This window comes from Mustela nigripes, chromosome 14, assembly GCF_022355385.1.
Source record: "Mustela nigripes isolate SB6536 chromosome 14, MUSNIG.SB6536, whole genome shotgun sequence".
In the NCBI taxonomy this organism is placed as follows: Eukaryota; Metazoa; Chordata; class Mammalia; order Carnivora; family Mustelidae; genus Mustela; species Mustela nigripes.
Window position 1 is genome coordinate 3,531,305 of NC_081570.1, and position 13,704 is coordinate 3,545,008.

A 13,704-nucleotide genomic window follows, 5' to 3' on the forward strand; every position below is an offset into this window, starting at 1 on the left:
GAGAACACGAGGATGCCTGTCTCGACCCTCAGGGAAAACCTTCTCCACCCGCTGAACTTGCGAACACCGCCGCAGGGACAGACGGGACCTGCCTGGAAGTGTGTGCCAGGGAGGCAGGCGGATGGCCTTCTTCAGGAAGGTGAGCTCCGGGTGGTAGAAGCGGAAAACCTGGTCCACCACGTGGGGCTGGGTCTCCACGGTGAGGCAGAGCACGGCGAGGGGCTTGCCGCCGCTGCCCCGGAATGAGACCTGCCAAGACAGCAGCCGGCGCCGGCGTCAGGACCGGCCGGTGGGCCCGCAGACAGCTCCGAGGGGCCACTCGCCCCCGCGAGGAGACAGGGACGGTGAGAACGGGGCATGGAGCCTGCAGGTGCCCACACTGAGGGGACGGGCCGGCGAAGGGCCGCGCGGGCAAGTGCTCTTGGGACGCACTCATCGCACGGGGCTGCCGCCACTGCTAGTTCCTGGCACGGCGCACGCCCCAGTGCCCGCTGGAAGGTCTGTGGCCCCAACGGCAGACGCCCTCAGCCACCACCCCAGGTCCAGCACGCTGCCGTGCGCGTGCGGGGAAGCCGCTCGGAGGGGCTGACGCTCACCCCACCAGGTCCCCGTGCGTGTGGTGGACCATGAGCCCTTGAGCTCTTTGATTCCAGAGGGTAAAAGGACCTAAACCAAAGAGGCTAAAAATATAAACCTCTTTGAAAAATTAAAAAAAAAAAAAAAAAAGGCCGCTGGAGCACCTGGGTGGCTCAGTCGGTTACGCATCCAGCGCTTAGTCTCGGCTCCTGTGGCGAGACTGAACCCACGTCAGGCTCCGCGCTCAGCAGGGCGTCTGCTTCAGAGTCTCTCTCTGCCCCCCAGCCCCGTGCACACGAGCTCCCTCTCACGCTCTCAAAACTGAATAAATCTTTAAAAAAGAAAAAAAGAACAAATATCTTTATTCCCCAACTCAGTCTGGCCCCGAGCCTTGCGGGCTCCCGAACGAGAGCAGGCAGGAAGCCCCGCCCCGGAGGCGGCCTCCCCACATCGACACAGCTCCCGGGCCTCACGATTACCGTGAAATCTTTCAGATGCACGCACACAAAAAGCTAGAATATGTAAAAACCTGTTGAAGTCCTAAATCGTAACAGGATGGCCACCAGGGGCCGAAATCCCCGCCGGGCTGGACCCGCCAGCCCCACGGCGAGCTCCGGGTGCCCTGCCGTGCCCGCCCGGGGAAGCCCCCTTCCGGACCCTGCGGGCACCGCTCCGGCTTGTCCTTGCGGGTCTTCCCACCTTCAGATCCTTGCGCCGTGCTGCGCTTGGTGGGGCCTGGCCAGAGTTCCACCTGGCGTCTCCCTGTCTTGTGGGACAGCAGCTTCCGCAAGCACAGTGGCTGCCATCACCTGTGCCCTGATGCTCTGGCCACAAGGGCACCCACACACCGAGACCCCGTGTGTATTCAGCAGCTGTCCCGGCCTCTGCCCCCAGCCACCACCCCCCCTTGCCCTCCCCTGCTCTGGCCACAGTTCTGCTCCCCTGGCTGCTCCTAGAAGCACAGGGGACAGCCCGGCTCTGGTCAGCTTCAGCCAGCGACCCGTCCCTGTCCCACAGCGGCAGCTCCTCCCACAGCGGGGCTCGGATCCAGGATGTGATTTTCCGCAGAGCAGCCCCAGCAGTGCCAGGCGGCCCCCTCCTCCAGGCGGGGCCCCAGGCTGACTGCCCACTCTGTGACCGAGTCCTAGTATTTCCAGCTCGGCCCGCTGCTCCCCAGCACAGGGGGTGCAGGCAGCCATTCTGGCCGAGTCTACCTCCTTGAAAGCCTGGAGTTCTGGTTTTACCCTTCCAGTAACCTGGTTAACACGTGAGCCATTAGCCTAGTTAACAGTGCTTGGAAAGGGATGGCGGTGGCAGGGAGCGGGCAGCTCCGGCGCCCGGTGCCCCCCACAGACAAGCAGCAGCAAACGTACCCCTGTGCCTTCACAAGGAGACTCCACAACACTGACGTCTCTAGAGGCTGCTGGGGCGTAATTCGGTGCTGTGAGCACTGACCAGTGAGATGGCAGAGCTCAGTGTTCATCTGGACTCTCCTGGTATAAATTATCTCAGGGCAACCAAACTGCTGGGGGGAAATCCTTGTTCACGGCAGAATCCCCGCTAAGGAGTCCAGGAAGAATGGAGCGAGTTGAACGTCCCCATCCCCCAGCCGCAAGCACATGCGGGCCATGACGCCGAGGGGAGAAGAGACACGGGGCCCTGGGCTCCACAGGCCGGACGCACCCGAACCACACGTGGGAAGACAAGGAAGCACAGGGTAGACGCGAGGCGACTCAGAGGGTCTGACCGGCGCAGGGGCAGCAGCACACGGCCAGGCCACAAGTCCTTACCCGTTAGGGACACGCATGGAGCTAACACGGGTGAATTCATACCATTTCTGGGGTCTGCCTGCAAACTCCAAGTGCACGTACCGAGAGTGTGGTAGCCTCTGCGAGTCCACCGAGAGCCCTACGGTAACGGCTGACATATTCCTTTGACAAGGCAAAGCTGGGCCTCCACATTAGGTAAAATAAAGCACTTTCCACCATGACGGGGATGTGGGCACAAGCAGCCTCCGTAGTGAGGCAGGACACAGGCCTGCAACCGGGCGCCGGCTTCCCATCGGGACTCACTGAAATAATCTGTTCTCGGGGCAGGGAAGGAGCAAAGCCTTTTGCTTTTGTTTTTACTTTCAAACTTCTGCTAAAGGCATTCATCTGCCCAGAAAAAAAGCCTCAGAAAGTCCTAAAAACAAGTGTCCTGAGCACCCCTCAGGACATCCTAGAGGCAAGCTGCTTCTCCCTTCTAGGCAGGATGCGCAGCAGTAACCCCACGGCCCACACTGATTCTAGGGACGTGGGGATGCCGTGGGCGAGGGTCAGGGGCCCGTCTCATCCCCGTGTGTGGTAGCCGCGTGCCGGGACACTGTCCTCGCAGGGCGTGCGGCAGGCACCCGGAGCACCACGGGCTACAAGGTGCCAGTGGTCAGTGAGAGGCTTCCGGGCCAGACACCCACGTGCAGGCTGGACCAGCGTCACCTGAAGCAGTCACTGCCCCCTCAGAACAGGAAAAGCCACCTCCACGGGCCCTGCTTACCAGCACCCCCACGCCGGTAGGTTCAAGGAAAGGCACAGGGCCAGGCCCCAGCGACCTAACAGCTGAGTCATGGACATGTCACCGGGTCCACTCAGAGGACACCTGGCTCTCAGTGCAAGACCCCGGAGCTGTCGGGAGTCAGAGGGATCCTGCCCCCTTACCTTGGCATGCTTAGTGGACATCGCACTGGACTTCTGGGGCGACCCGGCATCCGTGCCCTTCTCAGATCTCAGCTCAGCAGAGGCCTGTGAGAAACCAGCCGGCACCAGCAGGTCACGAGACGGGGTCCGAGGGTGATGGGCCCTTCCACCTGTAGGACGGCTCCTGCCAGGGCGGAGGGCTCCCGTCCACGGTCTCATCTGTTCTCACAGCATGGCCGGCCACGGCCAGGAACCAGCCCCACCCCCCGAAGAGGGAGCAGGGGTGGCCGAGAACCATGAAGGCCCACCCGACACGCAAGCCGGCTCTGCCTGACATCTGCACAGGCCTTATGACCACTTGCCCAAAAGCGCATCCAAAGAGCCGCCACAGGATTCTGTGAGGCTCGGGGGGGGGGGGGGGTGCCTCGAGCCCACTGAAGTGATCCCAGAGCTGAGCCCAAAAGTTCAGCAAAGAAGATGAAACGCAGGCCCTGCACGCCCCACGGCCCCCACCCGTCGCACCGCGGGGGCCACACACACCCGGCACTGGAAACCCCCAAGCCTGCGCGTCCTGCAGAGAAGCAAACGCTACAGAAGACGTGGGTAGGCATTAACTGAGAACACAGAATGCTGCGAAGCTCCGGCCCATCAGCTCTTCGGAGGTGAGGGAGAGGTTCTGTGCCCGAGGGGTAGAGTACTCAGTCAGCCTTTCCCGAGGCCCCCGTGTGCACGCACACCCAGAGGCTAGTGGAGCAGGTGACCTCCGAAGGCTATGCGGTCTGAGCAGCACGGGGAGATACGTGGGAATGCCCCCCTTCCAATTTTTAGCCAAGTGGGACTTCCCCATGTGCCTAACAAGCCCGTCTGGCACTGGAAGAAAGGCCTACTCACCTGCACCAAGGCTGGCGACCCCACAGAGAAGGTCTGATATCGGAAGGGGATGTGGACGGTCTCCCGCGGACGTAGGAAGATCTGCGGGGCGAGGTTCCCTCGGAGATGGAACATGTCCTCTTCCACCGGTGTGTTCAGCTCAGCCGCGTCCTTGAAGTACCTCCACTCCCGACTGTCCTGGATGATGCTAAAAGGCAGGAAGAAATGGGCTCTGACACCGTCCAGACTGATGCTAGAAGATGGGGATTCACAGCTCTGAGATGGTCCCAGTGATGCTAGAAGATGGGGAGACATGGCTCTGAGACTGTCCCGGGTGATACTACAAGGCAGGGAGACACGGCTCTGAGGCAAAGATGCTCTTCCTGCTGAGTCCCCTGCCCGCCCATGAGAGCCAGCACTTGGGACCATGGGCAAAAGCCAAGACCCCTCGAGGGTCGAGAGCGGCTCAGCTTTCATCTCAGGGAGAACCCGAGCCTCCCAGGGGCACCCGCTCCTGGGGCCGCCGCTCACACCCACCTGAGCTCCGGGTTGTCCACGTCGATAGTCACGGTGTGCTGCACGTTGTGGGGGTTCTTGAGGGCGAACTCGAAGAACTCGGCAGTGCCCAGTGTGACGTGGATGGTGTGTGTGGTGGTGATGGCCAGGCTCAGGGCGCTGGAGATGCTCTCAGCCTTCGTCCGCTCCCGATAGGCAGCAATGACCTGCAGGTCGCGTGCGTGCTGGGCACGGACGCTCTGCCGAGCCTGCGGACACAGGGGCCAAGCCAGGTCACAGTCCTGGGCTTACTGTCCTTCCCGAGGGCCATTCGGCCACCTCTCCCACTCCCTAAATTCTTCCCGGAATCCCCACCACCCCCTTCCTCAGCCTCCTGAGTTGGATGGGACCGGCCGACCCCAGGTCCAGAGGACAGAAAACAGATCTATGCGGCCTCTCTCTGCTGGCCTCTCTCTGCTCTGCGGTGGTCTCCCCTGTAGGAGGCAGGGTCTGCCCCGCGTGCTCCCAAAAGAAGACAACCACCCACGAGACCAGCTCTCTCAGTGGCCTCAAGGCTGGCATCTGGTCACACTGGAATCAGCAGCAGAGGTTTCTAACAAAAGAGGAAAACTCAGCCTCAAAGCTAGTAAGATGGGAGCTGGGCTCACTGACCAGGTCCCCAGCGTCATAGCCGGAGCCCCGTGTGTGAGCAGGGGCCTGACAGACCCGAGCCAGGCCACGGTCCATGCGGCTGGCGCGCTGCCTCGGTGAGGCTCAGCCACGGGTCCTTCCCCACCTCCTTGCTCCGAGGCCTGACTCGTGCGGCTTGGCCGACACGTGTTCTGGAGGCTGGAGGCGGGCTTGTGTTTCCCGTGGGACTTACACTGAACAGTGAGGACCATGGAGGCTGCCCAGCAGGATCTAAGACCTAGTAGACCACCCCGCCCCGCACCGCTCTGTGCTGGGGAAGGAGCCAGGCCCCGTGCTGAGAACCTCTGAACACGGAGGAGGCCTGACCATCAGAAGGCAGAGGCCGTCTGAGCGCCTCTGGATTTCAACTCAACAAGTAAGGACCAAATTTGTTTTCTAAATTAAATTACTTTGGATACTGACTTTCCAACATCCCAAACTTTGGCCTTCCCCTCACAAGGGGGTTGAAGCTGAACCTTTCCTTTCTCCCTGGGGACCCGCAACAGGAGGTGGTTGTGTTCATATCTGAGGCCTCCCCACACAGACGACAGAGCTTCTTCGTGGAGTATGGGGCGGCCAGACATAGTCTAGGCTGAGAAACCTGAATTGAGACAGTGCATTATTCTGACCCACTCCCCAGCTGCAGGGTCAAACTCTGGACGGCCACCAGTGGACCATCCACCACAGGCTCTCAGGGAGAGGCTGGGGGCAGGGCACAGTGGCAGCCGCTCCCCAGTTCACCACACACCAGAGGGTGAAAAGCGTGACCCTGGGGGTTGTGTGGAGGGATTCTCCTTGCGTGTCCTGTGTTGTTCTGTACCACAGAGGAAGCTGTCAGGAAGCCTGGCACCCCTGGTCTCCCTCTGTCCCACAGGACATGGGGCGACTTCTCTGATAGAAAGTTCTGGAGCAGGAACCAGGCAGGCCTAGCCCTGCCTTCCCTCAACCTTTCCCTTTGGGATCGAACTGGCTGGACACAGCTCCGGAGGCTCACCCTGCCCCTCACCAGCACAGGGGTCAGTGGCCCACGGCCGGACACCTCGCCAGTGGCCTGGGCTCAAGTGTTAGCTCCAGGCTCCGTGTCAGAAGCGCCCAGGCCACAGAGAATGGTCCGTTCTACTGCATCATCAGAGTCCCCAGTGACAGACGTGACACTGGTCCTGGTCCTCTCCGCCACAACGCGGCCTGACAGCTCATTCGGTTCAAAAGTCAGCCAGGCTGGGGTGAGGGCACTCGGTGGAGCCCTTGGGTCCCCACAAGTGGCAGAGCCCGGTGAGCAGGTCAAGGGTGGGCACCACACCCAACCAGAGCAATGAGACTGGCAAGCCTTTTGCCAGGATTTCTGGAAAGAAAGCTCGTCTTCGCATGGGATGAGTACACGATGGGGTTAGTGTCCCCAAACTGTTATTGTGCGGGACAATCCGAGGGCTGCAGGGGGTGGGCAGAGGGCAGAGGTGGGGGCCGGTCCCTGGGGCCCCAGGCCTGCTTGGTCAGTACCAGGCTCTGCGTGCGGGGCACCTGCTCAAACACAGAATGGTGGGTCCGGAGTCAGGCAAGGGCCCTGGGGACGGCGCTGCTGCACAGCCAGCAGCCTCCGACGACCGCCACACGAGGAGAGAACCCGCCAGCCCTTCTCCCCGGCCGGGGGCCCACGGAGAAGGTGCCCGGTCTTCCCACGGCTGGGGCTCCACTGGCGCACACAGTGGCTGACGCAGACCAACAGCAGACGGTGGGGCCGGCTGCCGTCCGGATGCCACGGAAACAGAGCCACCCTCCTGCAGATGCTGGGACTGTCCCAGCAACAGCTGGGACACCAGTGCAGGCATCTGGCCCCATCCTGTGCTCAGGACTCCCCCAAGAAGCCCCCAGACCATCAGCATGCCCGGCACCCAGCGTCACCACCAGGGAAGCAGGCCACGCTCGGCACTGCTCTCCGCCTCCCAGGCAGGCACAGCCCCCGGCCCGAGGCCCGCCGACTGCAGGAGCATCCGGCCCTGAGGTCCGGCCTGGGCCTCAGCTCCTCGACCGCACACGCCACCCCACCTCCAGCTCCCATCAGGCGGACCGCTGTCGTCACGAACTCACAAACCTGTTTCCTGAGGAAGTCTGGGGGAAGCTGACGGGGGAACAGACGGCCACCGGGTCCCCACGACAGGTCCCTCACCATTGATTCTCCAGGCCTCCAGCCCAGGGAAACCATGAGAATTTAGTGGAACATTTTCTTGTATTCAGAAATCTAATGACATCCAAATTCACTGCTGAGCCGGGGGTGTGGGGAAGGGGGGTGGGTGGTGGGGACAGCCAACATAGCCGAGGGGCTGCCAGACATGCTCGCTGGCCTGGTCCCATCTTCTGCCACACCGCACACAGGAGAGCAGGAGCCCAGCTGCTGTGAGCACGGAGGGCTGAGCAGGGACGTCTTTCCAGACACCTGCCTGCCTTAACGTCAAGGATGATCCTCAGAGCTCTTTCTCAAGGCCTCTGTGGCTTCCTGACTCCAAGAACCCATCTCCTAGGTCTATGCTACAAAATATGACGGGGTCTTCTCTAGATTTTTAGACAAAAATGGGAATTTTTCTGGTCGGAATGAATTCCTTGATTTGCACTGATAACCCATTCACAGCCCTGACCCCCAACATGGGGGCCCCTCAAAACCCCCTCAAGAACTTTCTTAAGAGCCCAAGTTATGGACACACATGTACACAGCCCAGTGGACACAGGATCTCCAGGGCTAGAGCCCAAGAGCCAGCTTTTATAAAAACTCTCCAAGTATCTGACGCTCCAGGGAAAACCTCCCTTGGTGGCTGAGAGCTCTGTCTCCCCTACATTCCACAAGTATGATTAGGGGGTGGGGGTAGGGGGAGCCACGCGGAGAAGAACAGCCAGAAGACAAGGCCGCTTCCATTCCTGACCGCGGCCCCCACGCGGGGACAGCCTGGGGCAGTGGGAGGTGGACAAGGGCCTCACCAACAGGCTGGTCCCCCAGCAGCTGAGCTCTCCTCCGGACTCCTGAAGGCGCACGGACCTCATCCGCTCCAGCTTGCGCCTGCGGACGGCGTCCCCCTCGCGGCGGGCACCCGGGGGCCCCTTGCTCCCGGGCTGCGTGCGCGTGAACAGCATGGCGGCCAGCTCACGGTCCACGTCGGCCAGCTTCTGTGCTTGGACCACATTTTTTACTGCTGGAAGGTTCAAAGAGGGAGCAAGAGATTAAGGTGTAGAATTTACTTCCTTCAAGCAAACCCAACAAGCTTCCAGCCACCTCACCCAGGGCAGGAGCTCAGCAGGCACCTTGCCCTCTCCTGTACCTTCGAAGACATTCATCAAGACAGCGACCCTGCAGGCTGGTCTCCACAGCGTCCCCCCTTCACCAGCCTTTCAAATAAAGGAATTCTGATCTTGGTCCTTAGAGACAATTAATACACCATTAGGTGACTTTCTGGAGGAAAATAAAGGTCCGTGTTCTAGAAGCTGATGTTCTCTGGGTTCTCAAAGGCCGCTGACACCCCATCTAGGACACAGCCCCCCCAGCGAGAGCCTCCTGACTCAGGGACCACTCAGAGCTGTCCAGATGCTGTCCCACCAGGTCCTCAGACCCCAGGTGTGCTCAGATCAGGACTCGGGGGCTCTGGTGAGCTGCCTGCTTGACCTAAAGCCCCAGCCCAGGTTGGGGTGGGGAACTCAGACCAGCCCGGCCCCCGGGGAACGGACTCTTCTGGGTGCCTCTGCTCAAACCCTGGACGGACACGGAGGCCGTGTGAGCAGACAGACAGATGCTGGAGCAGCAGAGGGGCCGCATTCTCTTCAGGTGACAAAGCCACACATGGCACACGTGAGCGCACAAGCGTACACACGAGCTTCCCGGACTGGCACTCAAGCTGGCGCAGGCAGAAGAGAAGGGGCACCCCAACGTGGGCCCGGGCCCCCCCGAGCCTGAGGCACCCACAGCCCTGCGGGAAGTGAGCACCCTGCTGAATCTGCGCGCTGGCCCCCCGCCGGCCCCCATGTCTAGCCTCCGACTGACGCGCCCCGCCCGACGGGAAAGCTCTTTCCCCGACTCACCCCTCCTTCCTCTGTCCCCTCTAACAAGGGCTGTTTGCGGCTCCTCACCACCATTTTAAAGCTATTCAATTGCTTTTCAGGTGTTATGAGTCGCTCTAGACAAGTAAAATGCCACCCCAAAATAATCTTTTGAGTGCAGGCATAGTGGGTGGGCCACCCCCCTCCGTTGGGTCTGAGCAGCCCGAGGCCCACGGTCCCGAGGGAAGGGGACAAGCAAGCTGGGGGTTGACCAACGAGCTCCGGGTCAGACCGCATCACCCAGTGCCAAAGAGACCAGACATGAAATCCCAGCGCTGCTCAGAGCCTGGGAGCACTTGCTAAAACTCTGCACAACCTCCTAGTTGCTGAGCCTTGCCCGCTGGGGACAACAGACTCTCTAAGGGACCATCCCCTCCTGTCTTCGCTCAAACAGGGAGAAGGGGACCAGGGACTTCAGAGACTCTCCGCTCACGCAACCGACACGAGTTACAGCTCGCTGCACGGCCTCGCCGAGCCTCCGACCTGCTGGGCCCCAAGGCGGGGCTTTCACAAACACGGCCACCGGTTCTTGGACCAGCCTGGGACAGAGAAGCCCTGATCCCAAGGTGGGAAATCCAGATTCTCACCCAAGTTCACCACCGTTTACCACACAACCAGCCAAGTCACCAACCTCCCCTGCCTTGGTTTCCTCAACACTGAACGGGAGAACACTCAGCCAGTGGGATCATGGGCCATGGACAGCTCTGAGCATCAGAGACTCTGGGGCCCCTCTCCCGGGAGAACACTTGAGCGCCCACAAAGTGTGGGCTGGCGCTTCAGAGCGCACAGGTTCCTAGAGGCCTCAAGACTCTCACTGGCTACTGCACGGGGCCTCCCTCCTGGGCACGGGCTCCGGGACAACAGCGTCTGAGGACCATCAGCACAGGAAGCTCGGGGCAGCTGTGGATCCGCGCCAGGGGGATACACCCAAAGGGCACACCCGTTTTTCGTCCCACCAACTACTATGCTTCCAGGTCTGTGGGTGACTCGAGGAGACAGAAGACTTCAGACGCCCCTGCTGTGGACAACATTCTTCCAAGTGTCAGCCTTTGCTTCCCAAGCAGCACAACTGGTTCACTCCCCACAACATGGGGGCTTCAAACCAGTTTTTACAAACCATCAGGATCCTTGTTCAGCAGGGAGGCTGCCTCTCCCTCTCCCTCTGCCTGCCGCTCACGCTCCTTGTGCGTGCTCTCTCTCTAATAAATAAAAATAAAATCTTAAAAAAATAAAAGTAAAAAGCAAAGAGAAACCAGTCTCTGTTCATCCTAGCCTTTTTTTCACTTTCTGCTCCCCTGAAGATGGGCAGCTAGAACCCAACATGGATGTCACTTGCAGGATGACTGCCCCGCCAGCTTCCACGGAGCCCTCTCTAGAACATTCCGGCTGTGACGCACGCGCTGACCCGCACAGATTGAGGGTCCACTGAGGCAGGCAGGGAGCTGAGCTGGACACGACAGCCACCGCGCCCACCCCCGGATCACACATGTCCCTGCACACAGTCCCACCCGCCCCCACCCGGCGCCCACTCACGTCTCAGACCCCCACGCGTGAGGAGACTGCCTCCCACGAAGTGCCGGGCGCTGTCGTTCGAGATGACCCGTGACCTGGAAGGTGGCAACGAGCTCGACTTTCTCTCCGTCTGCTCACACACGTGCCCTAAGTTAAAGACATCCCAGCAGAAGGTGTGAACACCCACAGGAGCATGAGGAGACACACCAACTCCCCTGCAGGGAGCTCAGGGTTCCAAAGGGCCCGTGCACACCCCCTGGCCCGCTGACACCCTCGAGCTCTGGATCTGCTTGGCAGTCGGGAGCTGGACGGCGGGCCTCTCTCCCGCGGGGTCAGAGCTCCCGGTGCTCACACCCTCAGCCCTCCCTCCCTCCCTGCAGTGGGGCTCACACGTGCCCACGCCCACGCCTTGGAGGAGGTCTCTGTGCGCGTCTGCTAACGTCGGACACACACTTGAAGGTCAACGAGCCTCAGCAAGCTAGAATCTTCTGGAGCTGTTTCCACACAGAAGCCTTGGCAGGAAGCAGCACGCGGCTTCAGAGGGCTGGGCGGGAGCCTGGGGACAGAGCTCATGGCAGGCCTGCCCGGCTGGACGGCAAGCAGCGCCCCGTTAACCCCAGCATGTGGAGGCCCACGGAGGACAGAAGCCCAACCTTGGAGCCCATGACCCCTCTGCGCAGACATGACCCCCACCTCCGGGGAGGCAGGGCACAGCCGATGAAGTCGGATTCCAGAACAAACCCCCTCCACGTTCCGGACACAAAATGCTCACACTGTGAGCCTCCCCGATTCCGGCAGGACGGTGCTGAACGTCTGCAGGCCCGGCCGTCCTGGAGACCTTCCTGGGAGCCGCCGGAGGAGGTACCCGTTCCCCACCTCTCTGCACCCCTCCCTACCCGCCTCCACTCTGGCCCTGCGGGGGCACAGACGGGGACTTCACCCCCTCAGCTCCGCCCACGCCCGCCTCTGTCCCACAGGACAGTGCTAGACGCAGGAGCACAGCCCTGACCACGGCGGCGAGCTGGGCCTCAGCTGCGGCGACCAAAGTGTCCTTTTCATCTCCAGCTGTCGGACAAGAACGTCTCCCTCTTGACTGGCTCCCAGCTGAGGTCCGGAAGGGAAGGCCTGTCCTGCCAGGGAGGTCCGGTGCTCTCTGCCCTGCCAACGGGCGCTGCCCCCGCAGACCCCAGTGTGCAGCAGTTGCAGACACAGGTGTGGCGCAGACCAGCCCACGGGGCACAGCAAGGACTAAGGCCCCAGTCTGGGCGTGGGGGAAAATGCTCCATTCAAAACTGACAGACGGACTGAAACCGCCTCTGGCCGATATGAGTGACGGCCTTGGCGTGGTTTACAGGCCGGCGACACACAGGCGAGCAGCGACCTCCCCCGGGACTTCCGTTCTCGATGTTTCCGAGCTCCTCAGGTCGCCTGCGTGTTTCTGAGACTCTCACACAGGGAGGCCTCCCCCAGCCTTCTTGCGACAAGAGCCACTCCTGGTCACGAGCCCAGGGGCGCAAAGCGGTCACCGCTCGGCCAGCAGTCCCGGCAAGCGCAGGCGCGCTGGTGTCTTCCACAGCCCCCGGCAAGGAGACCAGCGCGCCGGGACAGGCGTGGAGCTCACTGTCCGGAGCCGTCCCTGAAGCAGCACCACAGTCCCGGCAAAGCGTCGGGTCGAGCCCGGGCTTCGCCTGCCAGGTGCGTACCACGTCACCGTGAGACGCCAGACGGCAGGCCTGCTCCTCTGCGATGGTTCCTCACGGGCCTGGCCACGGAGGCCAGTGACAATCCTACCCAGGGTCTCTTCCTGGGGGGCTTCGGGGCCAGGCTCAGTCCCCCTGCTGCTCCATCCCTCCCCCACGCCGGCTCTGCACGCGCAGCGCACGCGTCTGTGTCACGCTCCCCTCGGACGGACGCCCTCTGGCCCTGCGTCTTGAGTCTCAACTGTTCCCGGCCTCTGCGCAGCTGAGCACGGAACGCTTCTCCCTGGGGTTCTGCCTCTCTGCTCTTGCCCCGCAGATGGAGGAGCAGCGGAGCCTCTGCCAAACACGGTCCTGCTCCCCCTGCGGTCAGCTCACCCCAACACAGCTCAGCACCACAAGGTCGCGAGGCTCGTCCCCAAGAACGGAATCTGGTGTGGACACCACTTTGACGGGCTCAGCTGCTCACGCCGCGGGGCCCGCTTTGTCAGCCCAAGTCCAAGGGGCACAGAATCAGGCTCTCACACTCACTCAGCCTCCCGTTCGTGAACCTCCAACCACCACACCAGGCCACTGTGGCTGCTGCTGGGCGACCACGACAGCAAGGAAGACCAGCCACGTCCCCAAGAAGCCCCAGGCCCCAAGGGGGACAGACAAGCAAACAAGCAGGCAGGGACAGACAGCCTGGCCAGGCAGGGAAGGGACAGCCAGCTGACGCCAGAGCCCAGATCCTCGCACCAACACTCACTGTTCTGGTACCACCCTGCTCTCCACATAAGAGGGTCAAAGGTCCCCGGAGCCCAGGGGTGCTCTGTTCCTGCCCCGAGCTCAGAGTCGGTCCAGGCTCCCGGCTCTCAGCGCTGTTCCTCCCCGGTGAGGGCAGACCGTCCGGCCAGCTTTCCATCCCACCGAGGACCTGCTCCGTCAGTCACCCAGCAGTGGGCATACACCACCTCCACTCCCTGTCAGGACAACGGATTTGTGCCCACCTGAGGGGCCCTGGGAACCTCCACGGCTGCACTCAAGCACAGGCAAGGAGCCCCGACTGTGCGTCTGGCTGGCGCGCCCGTGGCCTCCGTCCGGCCTGGAGACCGCTCCACTGGGAGGTCTCA

At 61.8% G+C, this 13,704-nt stretch overlaps 1 protein-coding gene across 12 annotated transcripts in view; it reads right to left on the reverse strand.

The window, feature by feature from the left end:
• The window catches only part of NPHP4 (nephrocystin 4), a 106,826-nt gene that overhangs the window by 4,682 nt on the left and 88,440 nt on the right, over positions 1 to 13,704 (reverse strand). For 10 of the 12 annotated variants that reach the window (XM_059374247.1, XM_059374242.1, XM_059374244.1 and 7 more), the window contains 6 exons: positions 10,917 to 11,042; positions 8,274 to 8,485; positions 4,659 to 4,885; positions 4,143 to 4,329; positions 3,273 to 3,356; positions 93 to 249 (listed from right to left, as the gene is read on the reverse strand). In XM_059374247.1, coding sequence (XP_059230230.1) covers positions 93 to 249; positions 3,273 to 3,356; positions 4,143 to 4,329; positions 4,659 to 4,885; positions 8,274 to 8,485; positions 10,917 to 11,042 — 993 coding nt within the window. The remainder of the gene's footprint in view (positions 1 to 92; positions 250 to 3,272; positions 3,357 to 4,142; positions 4,330 to 4,658; positions 4,886 to 8,273; positions 8,486 to 10,916; positions 11,043 to 13,704) is intronic. The other 2 variants (XM_059374243.1, XM_059374246.1) reach the window with 2 other exon arrangements.